Source organism: Pseudophryne corroboree, chromosome 3, assembly GCF_028390025.1.
Source record: "Pseudophryne corroboree isolate aPseCor3 chromosome 3, aPseCor3.hap2, whole genome shotgun sequence".
Taxonomy (NCBI): Eukaryota; Metazoa; Chordata; class Amphibia; order Anura; family Myobatrachidae; genus Pseudophryne; species Pseudophryne corroboree.
The window spans coordinates 662441978-662462208 of record NC_086446.1 but is presented as its reverse complement, the minus strand read 5'-3'; the positions used below and the strand labels follow the sequence as shown (position 1 = coordinate 662462208).

At 46.6% G+C, this 20231-nt stretch overlaps 1 protein-coding gene across 4 annotated transcripts in view; it reads left to right on the top strand.

The window, feature by feature from the left end:
* ATE1 (arginyltransferase 1) overlaps positions 1–20231 on the top strand; it is a 198063-nt gene that overhangs the window by 15223 nt on the left and 162609 nt on the right. For all 4 annotated transcript variants that reach the window (XM_063961848.1, XM_063961847.1, XM_063961849.1 and 1 more), the window contains exons 2-4: positions 2625–2688; positions 3122–3184; positions 7919–8022. In XM_063961848.1, coding sequence (XP_063817918.1) covers positions 2625–2688; positions 3122–3184; positions 7919–8022 — 231 coding nt within the window. The remainder of the gene's footprint in view (positions 1–2624; positions 2689–3121; positions 3185–7918; positions 8023–20231) is intronic.

Genomic DNA, 20231 nt, shown 5'->3' with positions numbered 1-20231 from the left:
CCCCTGCAAGTGTCCTGAGGCACCCAGTTTGAGACCCACTGCCCTAGTCCCATGTCTCGGGAGTCCCGTGGCCAGGTTGTACTGCTGTACTCTTTGTCTTTAGGATGACAGGTGTTTCAATGTAGATCCTTGAGTCGGCAGCTCCGTCTCTTGTGCAGATACACCATTTTCCCACTTAATCTCGGAGGTCCCAGCGGTTACAGCAGGTGTGTGTTCTGTGAATGTAAGACGTTTCCTGGTATGGGTCAGGTGCACTCAATCTGTTGTTGCAGGACCCTTGGTATGGTAAAGTCCTGTGTCTGCTGTGATGGCCAAAAATCTGTATATATATAAAAATGTGTGTGTGTGTGTATGCATGTTCCAGCATAACTCTGGAATGCCTGGAGCAATTTACACCAAACTTGGTACACACATCACTTACAATCTGGAAACAATTACTGTGGGGGTAAGACACCCCTAGCACCCCTAGGGGTGAGTGTGGGAAGGGGTTGACATGTAAAAATCCATAGTTTTCGGGCATAACTCTGGAATGCCTGGAGCAATTTACACCAAACTTGGTACACTTATGACTTACAATCTTGCAAAAAATACTGAGAGGAGTAAGACACCCATAGCACCCCTAGAGGGGGTGGTGGGAAGGGGGTGACATGTAAAAATCCATAGTATTCGGGGTCGCAGAGATGTATAGTTACACTCCCGATGCTGTTTTCCCTGTGCCCCTGCTGGGTGACCTGGAATATATGACCTGCTGGGTTGCCTGGAAACTGTGACAGTTATTTGCAGCCACCCACTAAGCAGTTATTTTTTAAAATTTGACTCCTTTGGGGGGGTGGGGTGGGGGGAAGGAATAAAATGTTCCACCCAGCAAACCTTTGCCCGGGTGAAACCGGGCACATCAGCTAGTAGTTATATATATTTATTTATACACTCTTGGTCTGCTATGTGCAAGTATGTATACTAAAGGCTGTAGAGTGGATTATTAATGGTTATAACTGTATTATCACAATGCAAATGACTTTGCAGTATGAAGTCTTTGTAAATGAATACAGTACACAAAGTGACGCTTTAAATTTAGTGGAACTGAAGTCATGCGGAAACTACTAGTATATACTAGTCACACCCCTTTCACATTTGCAGCAAAATCCAGGAATTTTGCTTTGTGTGAAAGCAAACGGATTCCCGCCCCTGGTTTTAACTAGGGTCGGGATGAGACCTGGGAATTTACCTTGCTGCTATTCCCGGCATATTCCTGTGTCTCATATTTGAAAGAGTATTTGTGTCTGTTTCCACCTGGAACACCTCAGATACTGCATTGGTGTTATCTCTGAGTCTTGGGAGACTGATTGGCACATCTGGGGGTGTCTTCCATGTATTATGGCTCAATGAAATTGTTGTGTACTTAAATTTCGCACTAGTGAACTGTGCGACCGCTCGCCCACATCACGGGTGCTTTTTTCTTGGTGTTACAAAACCGTTACTGGCTCTTGTAAATTTTCTTAAAAAAAAAAAAAAAAGAGGTTGTCCACTTCTAAACTGTCCCCATTTATGCACAGTTGCATGAACTATGGGGTTTCCTAAAGCTATGAAACCCCATAGTTCATGCTGTTACCTAAAGCTATAGGGTTTCTTATACAGCAGAAAAGTTATTTAAAATGTTGCTCTCAAGAGCAACATATCTGACTGGCTTGAGACACTGGAAACATCATTCTCACCCTTCCAAAGGTATGTAGTGTCAGAGGGCACAGTATGCCTGGGTGTGGATCATAGGGGCGACAGTAACTAGGTCGACCACTATTGGTCGACGCCTGAAATAGGTCGACATGGTCATTAGGTTGACATGAACAAGGTCGACATGAGTTTTTTTACATTTTTTTGGGCGTCGTTTTCTTTGTAAAGTGACCGGAAACCCTAATTAGTGCACTGTATCCCCTCGCATGGCGCCTCGCTCAGCTACCGCTGCGTTAGCCACAGGTTACTGTTCCCAATCATAGTCCACATGGATCATAAAGTATGAAAGTGCAAAAAATGATTTAAAAAAAAAAAGAAACTCATGTCGACCAATAGTGGTTGATCTAATGAGTGTCGACCTAAAGACTGGATCCTGTATACCCACTGTGTACAGCAGAGCTGGCCAAACCGGTCCTCGAGATCTACCAACAGTTCATGTTTTCCAGGCCTCCTGGAGATCTCTAGAACTGTCAGTTAGGAATGAATGCAGCAAATCTTAATTAGTAATGACTACACCTGTGCACCAGCTAGGTGGCCTGGAAAATGTGAACTGTTGGTAGATCTCGAGGACTGGTTTGGCCAGCCCTGGTGTACAGTTTCCCTATAACTGGTAAAAACAAAAATTTTTGCTGAATAAATGCAAAGCTTTGGACACAACACTGTAACTGCATAACAGTTTTTTATTTTTTTTAAATATTTGACATCTGAGTTTATTGTACACTTATAGTATCTTCTGTCTGCACTTCCTGTTGTACAGCAGCTATGGGAAATATTAGTTTGTCAGTATAAGTATTCCTCTAACAGATTTATGACTGTAATACAGCACATTCCCAACACAATAATAAATATCTTGCATTTGGTCTTCAATCATTTGTTTCTCCTGCTCTGACTTCCAGGCATGTGGGCACACTCCCTCACTGTGGATGATTACCAGGATCTGATAGACAGAGGATGGAGACGGTAAGATGAGTGGGTGCAACTGTTGAATCCATCAGTGTTCATGCTCCTTTAATGTTGATGTATGTATTCAATATTCTTCCAGCATAATTACATCTTGCAGTTCCCCTCTTGCTTTCATGTAGGTATCTCTTTGTCTCAGTTAGTCTGGGCTCCCCACCCGTCCCACTTCCTGTCTGAGCATACTACATAATCTTCTGTTTAGGACAGGGCTATACACTGCCCCTTCCTTGCAGTGGTACATAACCTTTTCATGGCATTTTTATTTCTTTAAAGTGGTGGTTAAGTATAATTATTGTGGTGCTTACGTGCTACATGTATATGGAGCCTGTATTTGCATTTACGTTTTTGTTTGCAATTGCTGTTTATGAAGTATACAAATAGTGGAAATGTTTTTGCTAGTATTCTGCTTTGTGTAACTTTATTTGTGTTTTAGGAGTGGGAAGTATGTATACAAGCCTCTGATGAGCGAGACATGCTGTCCCCAGTATACTATCAGGTAAGATTTATTTTTTTGGGTGGTCTAATCCCATGAGTGCAGATGGCTCTCACTTGTGATCTATATATTTGCATTTCCCCACCAGTAGTCAGTACCAGTGGGGAATTGGGGAGGAGGCCATAAGATAGTAACAACTCCTTCACATAGAATGCTTCTACAGAGTTATACATGGACACAGTATCCCCCCCACTTTGCATCAGGTTGTTGGCCTTGACCCCACCAGTCTCTCCTCCTCTCTAGACATCTTTTTCACTCCCATTACTACCCTTGACTGCCCTTGCCAAGCTTGTTCCTATGAACGTTCCTTCACTACTGCCCTTGACTCTGCTGCCTCATCTGTTCATTCTGCTGACTTCCTCTACTTCAAGCTCATTCCCTCATCCTATAGCTCCAGTCTCTGTCTCTAAACAATCCTACCTCAAAATAATCTCCTCTCAAGCCTCCAGCCTTCGCTACTATCAGCTCCATCCTGCCTCGGGTGTGGATTATTAGCTCTACACTAAAATGGTCTACAGTCAATAGATCTACCACTAACGGTAGACATGCATTAGTTTAACAGGGTCGACATGGAAAAGGTTTACACAAAAAGTAGACACAATTTATTTTTTTACATTTTGTGGGTGTTGTCACTTTTCTGCCACAAACAAGCCCCATTACTGCGTCCCCTCACATGGCTTGCATCGCTCTCCACGCTTCAGGTTACTATTTCCAATCATAGTCCACGTGGCTGGTAAAGTATGAAAAAGCTTGGGAAAAAAAAAGTTGTCTACCATATGTGTCGACCATTATCATGTCGACCTTTTGACCCTGTCGATCTAATGCATGTCTACCATTAGTGGTAGAACTATTGACCATATACCTGTTTAGTGTAGATCTATAGTCCGCATACCCCTGCCTCCATGCGCTTGATTTTGCCACCTACTTTACTTCCAAGATAAGGCCAGTACTCACGGCCCGATGCTGGAGAGATGTGTGCTGAGCGAACCGCTCAGCACACATCTCTCCCGGCGCTCAGCACAGCGCGATCTGTGCTGAGCGTGCGGGCGGAGACGGGGGGGCCGCTCACTTCACCCAGCGGGTGAAGTGAGCGACCCGCTAGATTGGCCTGCATGCAGGCCAATCTAGCAGCAGCGATAGCGATGCGCGGGGCTGCGCATCGCTATCGCTGTTAGGGCTACACACGGAGCGATCTTGCTGAAAATCTAAGCAATCTAGTCAGATTGCTTAGATTATCGCTCCGTGTGTACCCCCCTATAGAGTCTATCCACTGTGACTTCTTATCACTTCACTGATTACTGTAATTTGCTCCTCACTGGCCTTCCTAACTGCCCTTTTGTTCCTCTCCATTCCATCCCAAATTCTGCTGCCCACCTCATTTTCCTCTCTCATCTCTCTGTCTCAGCTGCCTCTCTCTGCAGTTACTCTATTGGCTGCCTATACCACTGAAAATTAAATTCAAACGTCTCTCTCCTCCACAATGCTCTCAACCTCCCTACATCTTAGTCTCATTTCCTCACACCCTCTCTCCCTCACTCTTCACCCTGCTAAAGACTGCCGCTTACCTTCCCCCTGATCACCACTTTCCGCTCTCACATTCAACAGTTCTCAGGGGCTGCATCTAACATCTGGAACTCCCTCCCTTACTCCATTAGAGTTTCAGCCAACCTTCTAGCCTTCAATCATGCCCGTAAAACGATTGTTTTTCCATACTATCTTACCAACCCTACTCATAACTCTTTGCCCTCTTCTCCCGTTGGGTACACCAGTATCCACTCTAGATTTTAAGCTCATAAATAAATAAATATGAGCAGGGCCCTAATCCCTTTATCTTCTTTACATACTTATTTTAACTGCTCAGCTCACTGGTTATGTGAATGTGTATTAGTATTAGTCTGTACTTGTTTATCCTTTTGTCAGTTTTATGCTTTGTATGGTTATACGGACCTCTTGTGGCGCCATATAAATAAAAGATAACAATATGTAGTTTACTGGTTTGATAATCAATTAACGGTACCCTTGGTGACTCGCTAGTGATGATCTTTTTACTTCAGAGGACCTCTGTTTTTTTCCATTTGTCTAAGTTGTGGCAAACCCAGTGATAGATGACTGCTCACACAGGTTTTGCTTAATCACTGGGCTGTATTTCATTCATAAAAATGTCAAGATGGCACAGACTGTGAAAGTGTGGTTCCAGCAATCACAGCCATAATGTATTCATAGTGTCCCATGACCCTACTTCTAGCTTTACATTGGTCACCTAGCTAGTGACTGGCCAACTAGTTCGGTGTCTGCCACCCCACCCACAACACAAGATCACAACATATACCAGCAGTGTAAGTAGACATTTTGGTGCCCTGTGCCAGAAAGAGAATTGGTCCCCCCCCCCCCATATTCATAATAGGGATAGCGTGCAAGTAAGGGGCGTGGCTACAGAATAGTACCAAATCACATTACACCACACTGCAGTACCCCTCCTTATACACATTACACCTGAACACATTTGTGTCCGTTATTCACATTACACCACACAGCAGTCCCTTGTGCATGTTACGGCAGATAGCAGAGCCCTTTATACACATTGGGGGTCATTCCGAGTTGATCGCTAGCTGAATTTGTTTGCAGCGCAGCGATCAGGCTAAAAAACTGCAGTTCTGCGCATGCGCGACGTACGGGCACAACGAATGATGCAGTTTTGCACGGAGTCTAGCGATGCATTTCAGTCGCACTGCTTGCCGCGGAGTGATTGACGTAAAGTGGGCGTTTCTGGGTGGCAACTGACCGTTTTCAGGAAGTGTTCGGAAAAACGCAGGCGTGCCAGGAAAAACGCAGGCGTGGCTGGGCGAACGATGGGCGGGTTTGTGACATCAAATCCGGAACTGAATAGTCTGAAGTGATCGCTAGTGCTGAGTAGGTTTTGAGCTACTCTGAAACTACACAATTTTTTTGCAGGCGCTCTGCGATACCATCGTTCGCACTTCTGCTAAGCTAAAATACACTCCCAGTGGGCGGCGGCATAGCGTTTGCACGGCTGCTAAAACTAGCTAGCGAGCGATCAAATCGGACTGACCCCCATTGTGCAACAGTAGAGACCCGTGTAAACATTATGCCATAGTAAAGCTTCTCCTCATTTCCCAAATAGGGAAAAATGTTAATAAAAGCTGGAAACTATATTCTTTACTAATGCTATAACTGATGGCTTAGTTTGTAGTAACAAAACACAACTTGGAATGCTGGGGGTAAACCCATGCAAACACAAGCAGAACATACAAACTCCAAACAAATAGGGCCCTGATTGGAATGAAGCCCATGAGACTAGTGCTGTAAGGCTTTAAAGCTAACCACTGTGCCGCCAAGCTGCTGTTTTGTAGCCAACATATACACTGTACACACACACATACATTGTACATACATACAGTACACTGACTGTACATACATATACACAGGATGCAGTTAATGTACTGGCTGTCGGAATCCCGGTGTTCAGGATACAGACGCTGGAATACCGACAGCTGGTAAAATGCCGGCGGCTGGAATACCGACCACAGCCCAGTATTCTTACTCGGGTGGTGGTTTCATGCCATCACCCGAGTGGGAATATAACCTGTTTGCCCCAAAGCGCAGCGAGCCCGCAAGGTGAATCGCTGCTCTCACTGCAGGGATTCAGACTGGCAGGATGCCGCTGTCGGTATACTGACAGCCGAGATCACGTATGTATTCCATATACAGTACACTGTGCACAAATATATACACTGTACATGCATACAGTACACTATACATACAAATACACTGTACATACATACAGTACACACACATATTGTACATACATAAATAGACAATAGAAAGTCGCCTGCACCATAGAGCCGCAGGTAGCCTATACACATGGCCACTTTCTTCTCCCTGCCTCCCCCATGTACATCGGCCCGACACTGAGCCCAGCACAGGGACAAACATCACCTTACCGTGTCCACCAATCAGAGAGGACAACCATCCTACATACCAGCACATGGATGGACAACCATCTCTCTTCCCGGGAACACAGAGACACACATCACTATCCCTGCGCACCCGACGCTTGCTGCAAATAACTTTACTGAAGCCGGGTGCACCGCTTGTAACATCAGAGCGTGTGTCAGTAAATAGAGATGACATCTGGCTCCACCCTCAGCGCACCTGCGCTGTGTGTGGCGCACCTCGCGCCCATACTTACTTAGGGCCATAACTTAAACCTGTTACCATGCACTCACTAGCTAATCAGTCACACCCATGTGCTTCACCTGTGTATCTGTGTTCTATGTACAGATATACGTGAGGAAGTAACTCTCTTTTTAATATGAGTGCAGGCTCCCACGGAAAGCGTTAGCCTCTTACACACAATGTGTATTGTACAGGTACATATTTAAGAAAAAAAACTGCCTCCTATTCCTCTTCAATGTAGGAATCCATAATGTTACTAGTAAGCTGGTATGTCATTTCTTCCTTTCTTGCCAAGCTCCTCCATATGTCACAAGTGATCAGGTGTTTGTTCGTGGTTTGGATGTACATTAGGCATGTATTTGTTTCGGGCTTTGCCTTGACTGACGCAGTGTGGGTTGCTCCATGCCAGAGGGAAACAGCGCATGTTTCCTCTGCTGTAACTTTAGCGTGAAGTTTGATGATTAGCTATCTAATGTTCAGGAGGATGTCAGAACTGTTTTTGGTAAAGTGTACAGATAACTGCAGATCTTTTGTCCCTAGGTTGTCTGCCCCGAATTATCAACCCAGCAAATCTCACAAGAAAGTCTTTAAAAGAATGCAGAAATATCTTCAATCTGGAGAAATGTCTCATTCTAAAAATGATGGTGAGAACAAAACAAAGCCTCTGCCATTCATAATTTGCCATGTTTTCCAATGTGGGCATCAGAAATAATAGGTCTCCTGGTAAGGCTTCAGGCTATATTGCTCTGATTATGTAGGGTTCTATCTACTTGTAGTTCCTTTCTTACTGGAATAATAAAGTAATGCAACATTCTAAGGTTCTGTTAGGCCATGTGTGGGCAATTATTTCGGATGGGGGATCACTTAGCAAGATTTTTGTTCTATAACATAATCCATCAGATATAATACAAATTAACTATGTTTTGCCTTAAATATAGTCTGCACTTGTTAAATGGGCAGTTGTTGCCAGCGTAGCCCAGCAGCTGGATCTCATGAGTACAATGCCTATAGATTCACCAGGATAGCAGTAAATGCCTGCCAAACATGTCACATTGCTCCCAGGCTCAGTGTGCTTTGTCAGTGGCAGTCGCTGTACTGTAAATATACTGTATATTACGTTCAATTGTCCTACTATGGTTTTTCTGTGATTCCTTTTTCTCAACGTGTAAATAGCAAAAACACCTCCTAAAAGTGAACTAACAACTCTACATCACCACCTACCTGAATAGTCGTCGTTTTCATGGTATCCTCCCTGCCTTCCCCTGTGCTGGAAGAGACACTTGTCTGAAGAGTGTGATGGGAATGGGTAGAGGTTATTGGAACGGTGGGAGCGGACTTTCTCCCGATAGTGCTGTCGAGGGGGCCCGCTGGGGCCTATGATCCAAACAGCAAGTTGCTTCTGCATCATTAGAGCCATCCGGGTTACCCTTATTTGTTCGGGTACCTTAGAACTGTACCCCTAAGTGGCAACGGGCCAGCCCACCCCTATGTTAGATATAATACAAAACTTTCTGAAAGGCTGGAAGAAAATAATCACTCTTGTTTTAAAAACAAAATATATATGTAGAAGAAAACCTTAGAGATGAGCTAGTGTTTTAGGAATAATAAATACCAAATGTAAAATGTATGGAAGAGCTCAGTGTAAGTTTAGTAGTGCTCTGTATGCTTTTTCCTGTGCAGCAGATGTCTGCGGAAAGACAGTTAATTGCTCCTACTGTGCCCCTCCCATCGCCTCTTGTTGTTTTTATATTCAGTGATAGAGAGGGAAGGGTGTTGGGGAGGTGAATCCCTGGATCACATCTCTCACAGTTGCCTGGGGGATGAGGCAATGGCCCCGAAACACAGAGCATCCATAATTAAATGTCTGTTGATCACACAAAGCAGGATATGCAGGGCCACGATACACAGCATGCGATGATGTGAGACTAAAGGGCCCCATACACTAGAACGATAATGCCCGATTTCAGCAGATTTCGGGATATATCGGGTATTCGGCCTGATATATTGGGTGAAATCGGGCATATTGGAGGTGGATCCGATCCGATTCGCGTTCCCGTGAGCATCGGATCCTCCAGATTGAACGTGCTGCACTCGTGATATGTCGGACCCCGCAGGCATGTCTGGGATCGCCCAAGATATATCGTATGCAAATGGACAACATACGATGTATCTTGGGCGATCCTGCCGCCTGGGAGGCTGCCGGGGAGATCGCCTGCGCCATGACGGTCGGACATGTCGCAGTAGTGTATGGGGCCTTTAAGATCCACTTCATGGCATCTAACACACAGGGCCCAGGGTTGGGTGGCTGTAAGCAGCATCATAAGAAGTGTGTATTTACTTTTCTCTGACGTCCTAGTGGATGCTGGGAACTCCGTAAGGACCATGGGGAATAGCGGGCTCCGAAGGAGGCTGGGCACTCTAGAAAGATTTCAGACTACCTGGTGTGCACTGGCTCCTCCCACTATGACCCTCCTCCAAGCCTCAGTTAGAATTCGTGCCCGGCCGAGGTTGGATGCACACTAGGGGCTCTCCTGAGCTCTTAGAAAGAATAGACTTAGGTTTTTTATTTTCAGTGAGACCTGCTGGCAACAGGCTCACTGCAGCGAGGGACTAAGGGGAGAAGAAGCGAACTCGCCTGCTTGCAGCCGGATTGGGCTTCTTAGGCTACTGGACACCATTAGCTCCAGAGGGATCGACCGCAGGCCCAGTCCTTGGTGTTCGGTCCCGGAGCCGCGCCGCCGTCCCCCTTACAGAGCCAGAAGCAAGAAGATGGTCCGGAAAATCGGCGGCATGAAGACTCTGTCTTCACCAAGGTAGCGCACAGCACTGCAGCTGTGCGCCATTGCTCCTCTCACACTTCACACTCCGGTCACTGAGGGTGCAGGGCGCTGGGGGGGGGCGCCCTGAGGCAGCAATAATAACACCTTGGCTGGCTAAAATACCTCAATATATAGCCCCAGAGGCTATATATGAGGTAAATACCCCTGCCAGAATTCCATAAAAAGCGGGAGAATAGGCCGCGAAAAAGGGGCGGAGCCTATCTCCTCAGCACACTGGCGCCATTTTTCCCTCACAGCTCGGCTGGAAGGAAGCTCCCTGGCTCTTCCCTGCAATATACAGTAACAGTAAGAGGGAAAAGAGAGGGGGGGGCATTAAATTTGGCAGTATATATACATATATTATATGAAAAGCGGCTATTAGGGACATAACTCAGTTAGTCCCTGTATATATATAGCGCTCTGGTGTGTGCTGGCATACTCTCACTCTGTCCCCCCAAAGGGCTTTTTGTGGGTCCTGTCCTCTGTTGAGCATTCCCTGTGTGTGTGGGGTGTGTCGGTACGGCTGTGTCGACATGTTTGATGAGGATAATGAGGTGGAGGCGGAGCAGATGCATTTTGAAGGGACGTCACCCCCTGCGGGGCAGACACCCGAGTGGATGAACTTATGGAAAGAAATGAGTGCACGTATAGATTCTTTACATAAGAAATTTGACGACATGCCAAATGTGGGACAGCCGGGATCTCAGCTCGTGCCTGTCCAGGTGCCTCAGGGGTCGTCAGGGGCTCTAAAACGCCCGCTACCTCAGTTTGCAGACCCGGATGTCGACACGGATACTGATAACAGTGTCGACGACGATGAGTCAAACCTAATGCCTGTCAGGGCCATTCACTGCATGATTGAGGCAATGAAAGAGGTGTTAAACATTTCTGATTTACATCCAGGTACCACAAAAAAGGGTATTATGTTTGGGGAGAAAAAACTACCCGTAGTTTTTCCCCCATCAGATGAACTAAATGAAGTGTGTGAAGAAGCGTGGCTTTTCCCTGATAAAAAATTTGTAATTCCTAAGAAGGTACTAATGGCGTTCCCTTTCCCGCCAGAGGATAGGTCACGTTGGGAAACACCACCTAGGGTGGATAAAGCGCTCACACGTTTGTCAAAAAAGGTGGCACTACCCTCTCAGGATACGGCCGCCCTTAAGGAGCCTGCTGATAGAAAGCAGGAGGCAATCCTGAAGTCTGTATACACACACTCAGGCATTATACTTAGACCAGCTATTGCGTCAGCTTGGATGTGCAGTGCTGCCGCTGCATGGTCAGAAAAACTGTCAGAAAATATTGACACACTAGACAGAGACACTATTCTGCTAACGATTGACCATATAAAAGATTCAGTCTTATATATGAGAGATGCACAGAGTGAAATTTGCCGGCTGGCATCTAAAGTAAGTGCATTGTCTATCTCTGCTAGGAGATGCTTATGGACTCGTCAGTGGATGGGAGATGCAGATTCCAAGAGGCACATGGAAGTTTTGCCTTATAAAGGGGAGGAATTATTTGGGGATGGTCTCTCCGACCTAGTTTCCACAGCAACGTCTGGGAAGTCAGCATTTTTACCCCATGTTCCCTCACAGCCTAAGAAGGCGCCATTTTATCAGGTTCAGTCCTTTCGGACCCAGAAAAGCAAGCGTGGAAAAGGAGGGTCTTTTCTGTCTAGAGGCAGAGGTAGGGGAAAAAGGCTGCAACAGACAGCAGGTTCCCAGGAACAAAAGTCCTCCCCCGCTTCCTCTTCCAAGTCCGCCGCATGACGGTGGGGCTCCACAGGTGGAGCCAGGTACGGTGGGGGCCCGCCTCAGAAATTTCAGCGATCAGTGGGCTCGCTCACAGGTGGATCCCTGGATCCTTCAAGTAGTATCTCAGGGATACATGCTGGAATTCGAGGCGGCTCCACCCCACCGGTTCCTAAAATCTGCCTTGCAGATTGCTCCCTCAGACAGGGAGGCGGTGCTAGCGGCAATTCACAAGCTGTATTCCCAGCAGGTGATAATCAAGGTACCCCTACTTCAACAAGGCCGGGGTTACTATTCCACACTATTTGTGGTACCGAAGCCGGACGATTCGGTGAGACCCATTTTAAATTTGAAATCCTTGAACATGTACATAAAAAAATTCAAGTTCAAGATGGAATCGCTCAGGGCGGTTATTGCAAGCCTGGACGAGGGGGATTACATGGTTTCCCTGGACATCAAGGATGCTTACCTGCATGTCCCCATTTACCATCCTCACCAGGAGTACCTCAGATTTGTGGTACAGGATTGCCATTACCAATTCCAGACGCTGCCGTTTGGACTCTCCACGGCACCAAGGGTATTTACCAAGGTTATGGCGGAAATGATGATACTCCTTCGAAGAAAGGGAGTTTTAATTATCCCATACTTGGACGATCTCCTAATAAAGGCACGGTCCAAAGAACAGTTGTTGGTGGGAGTAGCACTATCTCAGGAAGTGCTGAACCAGCACGGCTGGATTCTGAATATCCCAAAGTCACAGCTGGTCCCGACGACACGTCTACTGTTCCTGGGGATGATTCTGGACACAGTCCAGAAAAAAGTGTTTCTCCCGGAGTTGTCTTGGGAGTTGTCTTCTCTAGTCAGAGACCTCCTGAAACCAAAACAGGTATCGGTGCATCACTGCACGCGGGTCTTGGGAAAGATGGTAGCTTCTTGCGAAGCAATTCCATTCGGCAGGTTCCATGCCAGAATCTTTCAGTGGGACCTGTTGGACAAGTGGTCCGGATCGCATCTTCAGATGCATCGCTTGATAACCCTGTCTGCAAGAACCAGGGTGTCTCTTCTGTGGTGGCTGCAGAGTGCTCATCTTCTGGAGGGTCGCAGATTCGGCATTCAGGACTGGGTCCTGGTGACCACGGATGCCAGCCTGCGAGGCTGGGGGGCAGTCACAAAGGGAAGAAACTTCCAAGGACTATGGACAAGTCAGGAGACTTCCCTTCACATATATATTCTGGAACTAAGGGCCATCTACAATGCCCTAAGTCAAGCAAAATCCCTGCTCCTACACCAGCCGGTGCTGATCCAGTCAGACAACATCACGGCAGTCGCCCATGTGAATCGACAGGGCGGCACAAGCAGCAGGATGGCAATGACAGAAGCCACAAGAATTCTCCGATGGGCGGAAAATCATGTACTAGCACTGTCAGCAGTGTTCATTCCGGGAGTGGACAACTGGGAAGCAGACTTCCTCAGCAGACACGACCTCCACCCGGGAGAGTGGGGACTTCATCCAGAAGTCTTCCAAATGATTGTACATCAGTGGGGTCGTCCACAGGTGGACATGATGGCGTCCCGCCTAAACAAAAAACTAGAGAGGTATTGCGCCAGGTCAAGAGACCCTCAAGCGATAGCTGTGGACGCTCTGGTGACACCGTGGGTGTACCAGTCAGTTTATGTGTTCCCTCCGCTGCCTCTCATACCAAAGGTATTGAGAATAATAAGAAAGCGAGGAGTAAGCACAATTCTCGTGGTTCCGGATTGGCCAAGAAGAACATGGTACCCGGAACGTCAAGAGATGATCTCAGAGGACCCGTGGCCTCTGCCGCTAAGACAAGACCTGCTCCAGCAGGGGCCCTGTCTGTTCCAAGACTTACCGCGGCTGCGTTTGACGGCATGGCGGTTGAACGCCGGATACTGAAAGAAAAGGGCATTCCGGAGGAAGTCATTCCTACGCTTATTAAAGCCAGGAAAGAGGTTACAGCAAATCATTATCACCGCATATGGCGGAAATATGTTGCATGGTGTGAGGCCGAAAAGGCCCCAACTGAGGAATTTCAACTAGGTCGATTTCTGCATTTCCTGCAAGCAGGAGTGAATATGGGCCTAAAACTGGGTTCCATTAAGGTACAGATCTCGGCTCTATCGATTTTCTTTCAGAAAGAACTAGCTTCAGTACCTGAAGTTCAGACATTTGTAAAGGGAGTGCTGCATATTCAGCCCCCATATGTGCCTCCTGTGGCACCTTGGGATCTCAACGTGGTGTTGAGTTTCTTAAAATCACATTGGTTCGAACCACTAAAAACCGTGGATCTGAAATATCTCACGTGGAAGGTGGTCATGTTATTGGCCTTGGCTTCTGCCAGGCGAGTATCAGAATTGGCGGCTTTGTCTTATAAAAGCCCTTATCTGATTTTCCATATGGATAGGGCAGAATTGAGGACTCGTCCCCAGTTTCTCCCTAAGGTGGTGTCAGCGTTTCATTTGAACCAGCCTATTGTGGTGCCTGCGGCCACTAGGGACTTGGAGGACTCCAAGTTGTTAGACGTGGTCAGGGCCCTGAAAATATATGTTTCCAGGACGGCTGGAGTCAGAAAATCTGACTCGCTGTTTATCCTATATGCACCCAACAAGCTGGGTGCTCCTGCTTCTAAGCAGACTATTGCTCGTTGGATTTGTAGTACAATTCAACTTGCACATTCTGTGGCAGGCCTGCCACAGCCAAAATCTGTCAATGCCCATTCCACAAGGAAGGTGGGCTCATCTTGGGCGGCGGCCCGAGGGGTCTCGGCTTTACAACTTTGCCGAGCTGCTACTTGGTCAGGGGCAAACACGTTTGCAAAATTCTATAAATTTGATACCCTGGCTGAGGAGGACCTGGAGTTCACTCATTCGGTGTTGCAGAGTCATCCGCACTCTCCCGCCCGTTTGGGAGCTTTGGTATAATCCCCATGGTCCTTACGGAGTTCCCAGCATCCACTAGGACGTCAGAGAAAATAAGAATTTACTCACCGGTAATTCTATTTCTCGTAGTCCGTAGTGGATGCTGGGCGCCCATCCCAAGTGTGGTTTATCTGCAATACTTGTACATAGTTATTGTTAACTAAATCGGGTTATTGTTGAGCCATCTGTTGAGAGGCTCAGTTGTTTCATACTGTTAACTGGGTTTCATATCACGAGTTGTACGGTGTGATTGGTGTGGCTGGTATGAGTCTTACCCGGGATTCAAAATCCTTCCTTATTGTGTACGCTCGTCCGGGCACAGTATCCTAACTGAGGCTTGGAGGAGGGTCATAGTGGGAGGAGCCAGTGCACACCAGGTAGTCTGAAATCTTTCTAGAGTGCCCAGCCTCCTTCGGAGCCCGCTATTCCCCATGGTCCTTACGGAGTTCCCAGCATCCACTACGGACTACGAGAAATAGAATTACCGGTGAGTAAATTCTTATTTTTCTTAAAGCTTCCAAAGGAAACAGTCTATGGGGTATATGCAATTGCCGGAATTCAACATATTTAATTAAAAACGGATTCAACAGTCCCGCTGTCGAAAAACGGCCGATTTGACGGATTTTGATTAGATTTTAAAAAATGTAAAAAAAACGGGAAAAACACGAAAAACAATTGCGTGGGGTCCCCCCTCCTAAGCATGACCAGCCTCGGGCTCTTTGAGCCGGTCCTGGTTCTAAAATTCCGGGGGGAAAACTGACAAGGGATCCCCCGTATTTTTAAAACCAGCACCGGGCTCTGCGCCTGGTGCTGGTGCAAAAAATACGGGGGTCAAAAAGAGTAGGGGTCCCCTGTATTTTTTGTACCAGCACCGGGCTCCACTAGCTGGACAGATAATGCCACAGCCGAGGGTCACTTTTATACAGCGCCCTGCGGCCGTGGCATTAAATATCCAACTAGTCACCCCTGGCCGGGGTAACCTGGAGGAGTGGGGATCCCTTCAACCCTTCACCCTTGGGTGGCTGGGGGGGGACCCCTTGATTGAAGGGGTCCCTACTCCTCCAGGGTACCCCGGCCAGGGGTGACTAGTTGGGTATTTAATGCCACGGCCGCAGGGCGCTGTATAAAAGTGACCCCCGGCTGTGGCATTATCTGTCCAGCTAGTGGAGCCCGGTGCTGGTTTTAAAAATACGCGGGATCCCCTGTCAGTTTTCCCGCCGGATTTTTAGAACCAGGACCGGCTCGAAGAGCCCGAGTCTGGTTATGCTTAGGAGGGGGGACCCCACGCATTTTTTTTTTCAGATTTTTACCATTCCATTAAAAAAAAAAAATAATAATAATATTTTTAAAAATATATAAATAATACTTGTGCCTCCAAAATAGACAAACCAAGTACCTAATCCCTTCTAATATAAATAGATATGCTATTACCAATAAAAAAAACACACAAAAAAAACATGTTTTTAAATTTTTTTATTAGATTCCGCCAGCAAAGTGTGGCGGATTGAAAATGATGAATTTACGGTCTAAAAGCATTGTTGTCGAATTTACAATCTTCAATTGAATATTCTTTTGTCGAATTGCCGCATTTGTACCATTGCAGAAATGTCGAATTTGACAAATGTCGAATTTCAAAAAATCGAATTTGGAAAGTCCGTTTTTTTTTGACGAAAAGTACTGAATTGCATTGTCGAATTTTTTTTTTTTTTTGGCGAAAATGTCCAGTTTTTCGACATTTTCGGGAATTCGACCGCAATTGCATATACCCCTATAAGTGACTTCTCTGTGTAGCAGCAGTTTATCCGCCTCCCTCCTCCCTGTGACAAACTTGGTACTCGGTATATGACCATACAGTTAAAGCTACTTAGGGGATATCGTAAATGCATGATGTGTTGGGCCACAAGTACATATGAAGAGGCTTGCCAATGGGAAGGCTAAGGGAGCTCTTATGGTTATTCAAAAAGGGCTGCCGGTCCTGCCTACTCAATGCAGTCCTCCAGAATAATGGAGAAAGTAGATGATGAAAGCAGATTTCCAGCAAATGCCTCCCTTTTCTTGTGTACTTTATACAAAATATATATTTATTATTGTACAAATACTCTTTTATCTAGCTGTTAGAAGCTGTTACATCCCTTACCTTTTTGGTCGAATTAAAAATTTTTAGTTTTTACTTTTATTTCTCTAACGTCCTGGTGGATACTGGAAACGTAGTTAACCATGATTGTAGATCGAGTCCAATGGAGTCTGACACTTTAAGAAATCATTAGTGTGTGCTGGCCTCATCCTAACAGACTCTGGGGCAGATTTATTAAGCCTGGTGAAGTGATAAAGTGGAAGGTGATAAAGTACCAGCCAATCAACTCCTAACTTCCACGTTACAGGCTGGGTTTGAAAAATGACAGGAGGTGATTGGCTGTTGCTTTATCACCTTTCACTTTATCACTTCAACAGGCTTAATAAATCAGCCCCTCAGTTTAGAAAAATGTGCCCAAGGAGCCGGGTGTATTCTGTTGCTCTCCAGAGAGTTTTCTTCAGAAATGTATTTTAGTTTGCCTGCGTCGTGGGACTAAGGAAGTTGGATCGGTCCCCCCCCCCCTAAGAGTTAATGGTTCGTCATCCCAGCTGACAGGACACTGAACTCCTGATGTGCTGATCTCATACCACTTGGGTTTGAGCCCACACCAGCAGCATGCCTCCACCCCTAACAGATGCAGAAGCAGACACGGAGCGGTGAGTACAGACACCGGGATCCTGGATAGCCGGTCCCAGGTGACAATGGCGGCATGAAGGGGCAGCGGTCACCTGGCTTGCGGTGCCCACTGCGTACCCCACACTGGCAACATATGAAAAAAGGGTTACACGCTTTGGTCAGCATGAAACCTACTATCACTGGCAAAAGGTAGCATATGATGTTGTGGCACAGTCCTACACCCCCGCCAGCATAAATATCTATTACAATAGCTGAGGTAAAATGCGCCATTGCAGGGGGCGGGGCTTCTTCCTCAGGCAGCCTGCACACTGCTCAGCGCCATTTTCTCCCAGCAGACAGCAGGGGAAGAAACACTGATCCTCCTCTCCACTTCAAGTATCAGGGTGCAAAAAGGGGGGGAAAGTGTAATATTGAGGTACTCAAACCTATTATTGACAATATATAAGCGCTTGAAAGTCTCTGTGCACAAAGTGCGCGACACAGAGATTTTTTCTTTTGGTGCTGAGTTGTGGACTGGCAATTCCTTCCTGTGTCCCTCTGACAGATTTTACTGTGGGTCTGTCCCCAATAAACCCCGGAGTGTCTGTGGTGTGATTGTGCACGTGTGTGACATGTCTGAGGCAGGGAGCTCTTCCCCTGAGGGAGCCATGTTAGGGACACAGATTTGTAAAGTGGTGGCGCTGCCGTCGCACCACGAGCCTGAATGGGTGAAAGAATTACGTGATAGTGTGAATCATATCAGTAAGAGATTGGATAAGTCTGAGTCTCATGCAGAAAACTGGAGAAAATCCGTGGATGACGTGATTTTTTAATAGTGCTGCTTATTCATCCACAGGGGAACCCTCTGGTTCACAGAAAAGGTAATTTGCACAAGTAGTACAAACTGATACCGACACGGACTCTGACTCCTGTGTCGACACTAGTGATTCCAGGGGAATAGATCCAAAGTTAGCGAAAAACATTCAGTACATGATTGTTGCTATAAAGGAGGTGTTAGAAGTTACGGAGGCCCCTCCTGTACCACAGGAAAAGGCTTACTTTTATAAAATTAATGTAACTTTCCCTCCATCTCATGAGCTGAACAGTTTCTTTTTTGGGAGTCTGGACTAACCCTGAAAAGAAATTTCAGATTCCAAAACGAATTCAGGCGGCTTACCCTTTCCCTGCAGAGGACAGGAAAAGGTGGGAGTCACCCTCCATTCTAGACAGTGCCCTGTCACGGTTAACAAAAAAGGTGATTCTCCCTGCGCCTGGGACGGCTTCACTAAAGGAGCCGGCAGACCGCAAGTTGGAGACTACATTGAAATCTATCTATGTGTCCAATGGGACACTACTCAGGCCTACCATTGCCTGTGCGTGGGTGAGTAGTGCTATTGAAAAGTGGTCAGAAAACTTGCTGCGTACATGCTTGAAGCCATGAAAGATATTGGTCTCTTGTGATCAAGAGCCGCTACCATGGCGATCTCAGCACGTAGGGCATTGTGGATTCGCCAATGGAATGCTGACGCAGATTCCAAAAGGAATATGTAGGCTCTCCCGTATAAAGGAGAGACCTAGTTTGGAGATGGGCTGGATGCCTTAGTTTCTGCGACTACCGCAGGTAAATGGACATTTTTGCCTAATGCTCCTGCACCGGCAAAAAAGACACATCACTCTCAGATGCAGTCCTTTCGGCCCAATAAGTACAAAAAGGACAAAGGTTCCCCTTTCTTTGCAGGTAAAGGAAGGGGAAAGTGTAAAAAGTCCACAGCGTCTACAGGATCACAGGAGCAGAAATCAACCTCTGCTTCTGCCAAATCTTCAGCATGACGCCGGGAGTCCACACAGGTGGGGGCACGTCTGAAGCTCTTCAGTCAGATTTGGGTTCAATCTGGTCTGGATCCGTGGGTCTTACAAATTGTGTCCCACGGGTACAAGCTGGAGTTTCAAGACATTCCCCCATGCCGATTTTGCAAATCGTCCTTACCAGTTTCTATCCCAGACAGGGAAGTGGTATCAGCAGCAATACAAAAATTGTGTCAGGATCAAGTGATTGTCCTGGTTCCCTTGTCACAACAAGGAGAAGGGTTTTATTCAAGCCTTTTCGTAGTTCCGAAGCCGGACGGCTCGGTCAGACCGATTCTAAATCTGAAAACACTGAATCTCTAACTGCAAAGGTTCAAGTTCAAGATGGAATCTCTGAGGGCAGTCATTTCCAGTCTGGAGGATGGGGACTTCATGGTGTCAGTAGAGATAAAGGATGCCTACTTACATGTCCCCCTATCTATCCTCCACATCAAGCTTATCTGAGATTTGCAGTGCAGGATTGTCATGACCAATTTCAGACGTTGCCGTTCGGACTCTCCACGGCACCGAGGGTGTTCACCAAGGTGATGGCGGAGATGATGGTCCTCCTTCGACAGCAAGGAGTCAATATAATTCCTTACCTGGATGATCTCCTGATAAAAGCGAGGTCCAGGGAAAGGTTGGTGCAGAACATTGCACTCTCCCTGACAGTACTTCAACAAGTACAGAGGGTATTTCTTCCAGTAGAAAAGGCTCTGGAAATCCAGAGAAAGGTCAGACAAATTCTGAAACCAACAAGAGTGTCGATTCATCAATGCATTCGGTTGTTGGGGAAGCTGGTAGCGGCC